This window comes from Hyalella azteca, unplaced genomic scaffold (assembly GCF_000764305.2).
Source record: "Hyalella azteca isolate HAZT.00-mixed unplaced genomic scaffold, Hazt_2.0.2 contig11722, whole genome shotgun sequence".
NCBI lineage: Eukaryota > Metazoa > Arthropoda > Malacostraca > Amphipoda > Hyalellidae > Hyalella > Hyalella azteca.
The window spans coordinates 229919-236717 of NW_025941708.1; the positions used below are offsets into that span (position 1 = coordinate 229919).

The 6799-nt window shown below is 38.4% G+C and overlaps 1 protein-coding gene across 1 annotated transcript in view; it reads left to right on the forward strand.

Moving 5' to 3' along the window:
- The window catches only part of LOC108672402 (homeobox protein caupolican-like), a 14864-nt gene extending 11606 nt beyond the window's left edge, over positions 1-3258 (forward strand). Inside the window, exons 2-4 of the mRNA XM_018160046.2 lie at positions 1339-1498; positions 1843-2014; positions 2191-3258. Coding sequence (XP_018015535.1) covers positions 1339-1498; positions 1843-2014; positions 2191-2813 — 955 coding nt within the window. The 3' untranslated portion in view covers positions 2814-3258. The remainder of the gene's footprint in view (positions 1-1338; positions 1499-1842; positions 2015-2190) is intronic.
- The last annotated feature ends 3541 nt before the right edge of the window (positions 3259-6799 follow it).

Genomic DNA, 6799 nt, shown 5'->3' on the forward strand with positions numbered 1-6799 from the left:
AGATGTGTATAAGAGGCGGGTGTAACTGGGCCCAGTGATGGCGCTGTGTGCACTGGGCCACGTCCTACGCTGCGGCTGTGGCGAGTGTAACTGGGCCCAGTGAGGGCGCTGTGTACACTGGGCCACGTCCCACGTTACGGTTGCGGTGGGTGGAACTGGGCCCTGCGTAATCGCACTGTACAATGGGACACATTTATTCTTATTTTATATTTTAGCAGATCTCACGCCATTGGCGAAAAAGAGCTCAGTAAGCAATAATCCACGTTAGCGAAGTGTGTTTGCGTTAACGAAGAAATGCATTGCATTTGCTGCGGATAATTTATTTATAAAATTTTTATAATTTAATTTATTTTATAATTCATTTGGTGGGAAATCAATCATAACTGACCAACCTTTGATTGTAATTCAGGAAGGAATAATGAATACTAAATTTGTATATTCGGAAGGCCGCGCTCCATATTAACATGCGGTCGCAGCAATATGCTACCGACTGTACGCACTCTCATCAGTCACCAAAAACACGTTTAAAAGACAATTTGCTAGGGGAATTGCCCATCGGTCCATCATAACAATTTTCTAGAGGAAACGGAGCTACTTCTAATCATTTGATTGCCGTGTCCATCCCTGCGCCAGACCCAAATTGGGCACCGAGCCAACAATTTACGACGTCTGTCCTGTTGCGCCACGTACAATATTCGTACAATATTGAACAGCGCATTAGTCCTCATGGCTCACCTCCCCGCTTTTTATTGAGCGATTCTCCTTCATTTCGCAGCGCTGGAGGACAATTATTCTTTATTTGCTTTAGTGTTGCTTTCGTTAATCTAACAATGCGACATTAGGCTCCGTAAATCACGGGTGCGACTATCGGGCGCATTGAACCCGATTGCGCCTGAAAATGGATTCGTTTGCTGCGTATCGATTATTATTAGATAATCTACTTGATTTACCACAGAAACTATAGCATTACAATATATGCTGATTTTCTCGATTGTTGTGTTCATCAAATATCAAGGTTGTAGTGGCGTGGTTTTGGTAACAGAAATCATTGTGAAAGCACGAGTAGAAAAACGTCGCCCATAGAATTTAGTGCATTTCGACTTAATCTAAGAACTATGTATTCTCGCGATATTCAAAGTTGAAATTCATTTTCTTAATTAGCATGTATTAATCGGCAAACTAAATTGAAATTTGATTAAAGTTTTTTATTGTTTTAATGCTCCTCGTCAAATCTTTCTTCATAAAGTGAAGAAAGAGTTCATTTCTGTTCGTTTAAGTTGTCCCTTGTTGTGTCATCACCGACAGTGCTTATTATCTCCTTTCTGTTCGTTTACGCAGCTACGGCGCTGGCTACGACCTCGCGTCCCGACGCAAGAACGCAACTCGGGAGTCGACGGCGACGCTGAAGGCTTGGCTCAACGAGCACAAGAAGAATCCGTACCCCACCAAGGGCGAGAAGATCATGCTCGCCATCATCACTAAAATGACACTCACGCAGGTCAGTGGCACCATTAATGGTGAACACAGAAGTGTAGTCACTGTAAAGGCGGTATAGCGCGTGATTAAGCTCGCCATCATCACTAAAATGACACTCACGCAGGTCAGTGGCACCATTAATGGTGAACCTAGAAGTGTGATCACCGTAAAAGCGGTAACAGAAATGGCGCTTATTGCAGAGTGATTACAGTCGCTATATCGTCACTACCAGGACTGTTACAAACAACTAATGCTAATATTTATCCCAGAACTTAAGGAGTGAAGTTAGTGCTAATTTACACTCGTGAACAGCTTAATTCTAAAGAGATCGATGGCCGCTGACGAGATTACAATTCCTGCCATCAGGTCTCCACTTGGTTTGCCAACGCTCGACGCCGCTTGAAAAAAGAAAATAAAATGACGTGGGAACCTCGCAGCAAAACGGATGAAGATGACGACGATGACGACGACAAAGAAGATTCGTCACTCATTGATAAAGATGACAAAGATGATGACGATAAAAAGGACGATAAAGACAGTAAGTTCTCCTGAAACTCCGTCATTGAAAGTATTGTTTAAATTTGATTATATTTTAGTCACCTTTTTTATTGTAAGCCTGGTGTCGAATATGATGAATACTGCCTCTTCCCGCATCATTCTCCTTAGTATCAATAATTCCTCATAAGTTTAACGCACTTTTTAACTTTCTCTCAGGTATATACGGCGATAATGACAAGGAACGGAAAGATTCAGACAGCGGTGTGTCCAGCAGCTCTGGGCTGCACGCTCCTGGCATGCTCAGTTTGCCTTCCTCCGGCACTCCTCCTTCAGAAGTTGTTCATCCCAAGCCCCGAATTTGGTCTCTTGCAGAAATGGCCACCTCAGGAGGACTTGCTAGTTCAGCGGCCACCACGCTAAGCAACGCCGGTAAAATCCTATCCTCTAACATCGCCAGAGGTTTGCATCTTGAAACAGGCCCTTATCCCCGACCCTTATTTCCCCACTCATCCTACCCCTACATTCCCACGAGCGTTTCAGAAAGCCTCCTATCTTATTCTTACGGAAAAGCCTTGGTTCCCGGCTTCCCTCCAGTGTCACTCAACGAAACATTGTTAGGCCCATCGCCATTAATGCACGACATACAACGGCACGAATTCGCACGACAGGAATTGTGCCGGCAGGAACTTTCCCGACACGAGCTCACGCGACATGAAATTGTGCGTCCAGAAGTGAGTCGACCCGATATTTTAAGACATGATCTCTTACGACACGCTGAAATAACGCGTCCGGAACCCCATCGTTTAGAGGGCAGGAGTAGTTTGGAAAAGGAGGTGTGATCATCATATATTTTTGCACTTACGGGAACTTAATATTTCCATTGAACACCCAATACTTTTAAATAACATTGATAGCTGTATAAAATCAATGCATGGAGGCCTCAGAGGATTTCTACTGTACAAATCTTAGCCGTGTTTTATATTCTCGATGGCGTAGGTACGAATCGTGTGTGTCAATCGTTATCATATCGCGAGGCGGTATTTATGAGCCCTTCGTTCCCCACGACAAAACCTTTTCCTGTTAATGTGTTGTTCTTAATTATGTTATAGTGTGACGCAAACTAAGGTGCAATTCATTATGACTTCACTGTGTATTGGGTCACTTGGAATTATTCCGAGTTCTTTACAAGTACAATATTATGTAGACTGTAAATATTTTTTAAGCCAAAGATTTAGATGTTTAGATTTACTAATTCTTAAATGGTAAAACAATCGGTAAGGAAACACAGAGGACACTAAAAAAAAGAGCACATACACGAAAATAGAACAAAAAAAAAAACACACATACACAAAATTAAAAATTCCACACAAAAAAAATGTAAAAAAAGAAAAAAATATTTTAATTTTTTCCAGTTCTTGTGGAAATTTGTGTTACCTTAATTTTGTGTATAGATACATACATACATAGATGAATTAAGAAGGAGATGAAAAATCTTCAGCCCAATTTCATTTCAATATAAAGTACCGTGGGCGGTGTACATGTTGGTGAATTTAATACATTTAACTTTCTGAAATATTAAATTGAAAATATGTGTGCGATACTGTGAAATTAGTTCTTAGTTGACCATGAATGAAGACAATTTTCTGCAAATTCATCTGCTAAAAATTATCTTAATTCAGAGTTCGTTTCAAGTCAGGAATTAAAGTTAAATAATATTTTAAAGTTAAACAGCACCGAGAGAACTTTCTGGAATTTCTCTATCAAATTTCATATCTGTACATCAAAATATAAATCAATGAATACTTGCTCTCATCAGTATTTATCACATTTGTAAACGTAACGAAATAGTATATGATTGGATGACTCTTTCTGATTGGAAAACACGAAGTTTGACCGTTGATTGTATAAAACTCTGCTATGTATAATTATCTGTTGTGAATCCTATTTCGAATTGGTCAAAATATTCTGAATAAAATATTGGTTGTATCGAAGTCAAATAGTTGGTATTCCATTTCCCTGTACTTGCAGATTATGAAAACTTGAGTTTGAGCTAAACATAACCAAGCTGAACTCAATGTTGTGTGCAGAAAATGACTCCAGTGGTCAATCTGTTTTACTTCTAACATAATTGGAACCAAACAGTCATAAAAAACTAAATATTGCATGGGAGCTGACTATCAATAATTTCTCAAATAAATCTAACTCATTATTGGATTACGAAAAAGTGTATGTCGGTACCATATCTACGGGGCTCAAAATAAAGGTGTCCACTTTCAAGGCCTTCTAGCGAGCAATGAAGTGTGTTTTATTTTAAAAATCTTTAGTGCCAAATGCGGTGATACCAACGTTCGTTGTAGACGTTAGGTATAGCCAAGTGTACGAGAAAAAATTCTGATCCCTATGTTTTTATTCTGGTTTGAGCAAATTTTCTCAGTTGTTTAATTTTAAGCCACTGTATATTGATGAGAAACCTTAAGTGTGCGTCCACAGTGAATGTGTTTCGCTACAAACTGCGGTCGTTAATGAGAGGAAAAACGCGTAATAGATAACAGTTAAACTTTAGAAAACTTTATGAGTGTAAAGTTTTCGTAAAGTGTTATGAATTTGTTTGGATTAAAGTTGATTGTTGACTAGCATTTTACAGCAGAATTGCCGTGTATACAATCATCGAATGTTCAGTTAAAATAAGTGTACAATCTTTATGTCTCAATTAATTTTTAACCCATAAAAAAGTTCAGGTTGTTCATGAAAATGAACAAATAATATAAGCTTTGTGTTACAAAAACAATCTGTGAATAACGAAATGCGATTCTCTTCATAATTTATTTTCATGTCATTCTAGGTAATTGAAGCGTTTGAAAATTATATGTTAATATTAATTTTTAAGTTTAAATTTCCTCTTGCTCCCTTGGATTGTGCCTAGTTATTAAAATTTTGAATTTATATTCCTAGTTATTTAAATATGTAGGATTAGTTATTTACACATCAAATTTATGAACAAAGTTTGCTGTGTTCCACGACAAACGAAATGAAGTGTAAATTTCTTGTACATTTGCATTATATGACATGACAAATCCTAATAAATATTTGTGATTATTAAAATTCGTTTTAACTCGTCACTTTAATCCATTTGATATTCAAGGAAATCTTTTCAATAATAGTTACAAATTTTGTGCAAATTTCTCATCGCCACCGAATAAACGCATTCAAATTTAAGATTCTTGTGAGATACTACGCAAAATATTCCTTGTTATTTCATAAGTAACCACATTTTCTCTCTTCTAATTCAAACTTGATAAGCTTTGTTTAACAATTTTAAATTTTCACTTATAGGATTCCCTCAGGAAGCTATCGGATTGCAATATCAATTTCATGACCAAGTAATCATGAGTGTCGACAAAAAATATGTCGCTTCCATTGATTATCGAAACCACGAACAAGCGAAGGAACAGAAGCGCATAATATTCGTAGGCATCTAGCAAATCATCGCCAGCACATCCAAATGATAGGGTAACCCGCATCGATCGGCCCACCAAACTTGCTCGGTAATGCATACCTTGGCTGCATATCCTGTATCCAGACGCCTAAAATGGACGGTTCCAAGCACATGCCTTGCTCGTTCCACACTCAATGATACACGCTCGAATCCTCAGCCCATTGTTCAATATCATCATTAGAGGCTTGAAATTTGTTCAAATTATTAGTGTTTTTCTATTATTTCAAAGTTTCTTGCTTCAATTGAATTCACTTCTAAATTAATCCTAAACTCCTAGAATCGGATATTTATAGTTTATAGTTTTCATTATATAATTGGTTCAAATCATTCACAGCGCAAGTTTTGACAGTGCAAAGCTATAAGAAAAATGATTGATTCAAGTTTTCCATTGAAACACGAGTCAAATTAATAATAATTATGAGCTACACGACGTGTGCTTTTTGTAGAAACCACTCGTATAAGAGAATCTAAGTCACAACTTAAAATAACGCCTTGCTCAGGGCAGACAAATATTAAAGTTATTTTAAGCGAGACACTGGTACGTGTAACCAATGCTGCTCGCACGTTGCCCTGCGAACGCTTGTCTAATCGCTTAATACATCCAAAGCAAATATTGTCGTTAGCAATTCGTATACACTTTGAAAAGCGGATTACACCGACTGAATCTACAAATACAGCGGAATATAGGGTGATGAAAGAAAGAGACCTTCTCTAAGTTTAGGGTATAAGGGACGTGAGGCAAAAACAACCTACCCTTACAACGAAACATAAGTCCTGACCACTGAACTGCGGAACGTAATGTTGACATAAGCGGGACGGAGGAGGTAGCAATAGCAAATGTGATAAGATTCGAGCTGTGCATCTATTGCTATATTCGTGCTAGAAGTTGTGCTTAATGGACTGGGTACAAACTTTGCATACAAAGTCGCTCGAATTTTGAATCTTACCTATAGGCGAGTAAGGAACAATTTTGTCCCGCGGTTTAGTAACGACTTCCAAAAAAATTAACATGAAATATTGAGTGACTGTACACGTACCAACACGTCGCTGGCTCTGAGCTTATAATGTTCCTTAAATCAACATCCCTCGCCATTGTTGGGTGAAAAATTATTGTGCAAGGGTTTGGATGGGCGTTACAGGCTTATCCTTGTTAGAAACCATTGGAGTCGCAGTTGCGGCCGCTCGTCGGCCGTTGATTCCTCTAAAATAATGCCAGTAAGATTTCCTTTGGTAGAATGTTTGTCCGTCTTTAGAAGCGATCAGTGAGCTTGTCATGACGGATCTGCGAATGCGATACTAAAGGGATTTAAGGTCCGAATAATCGACGTC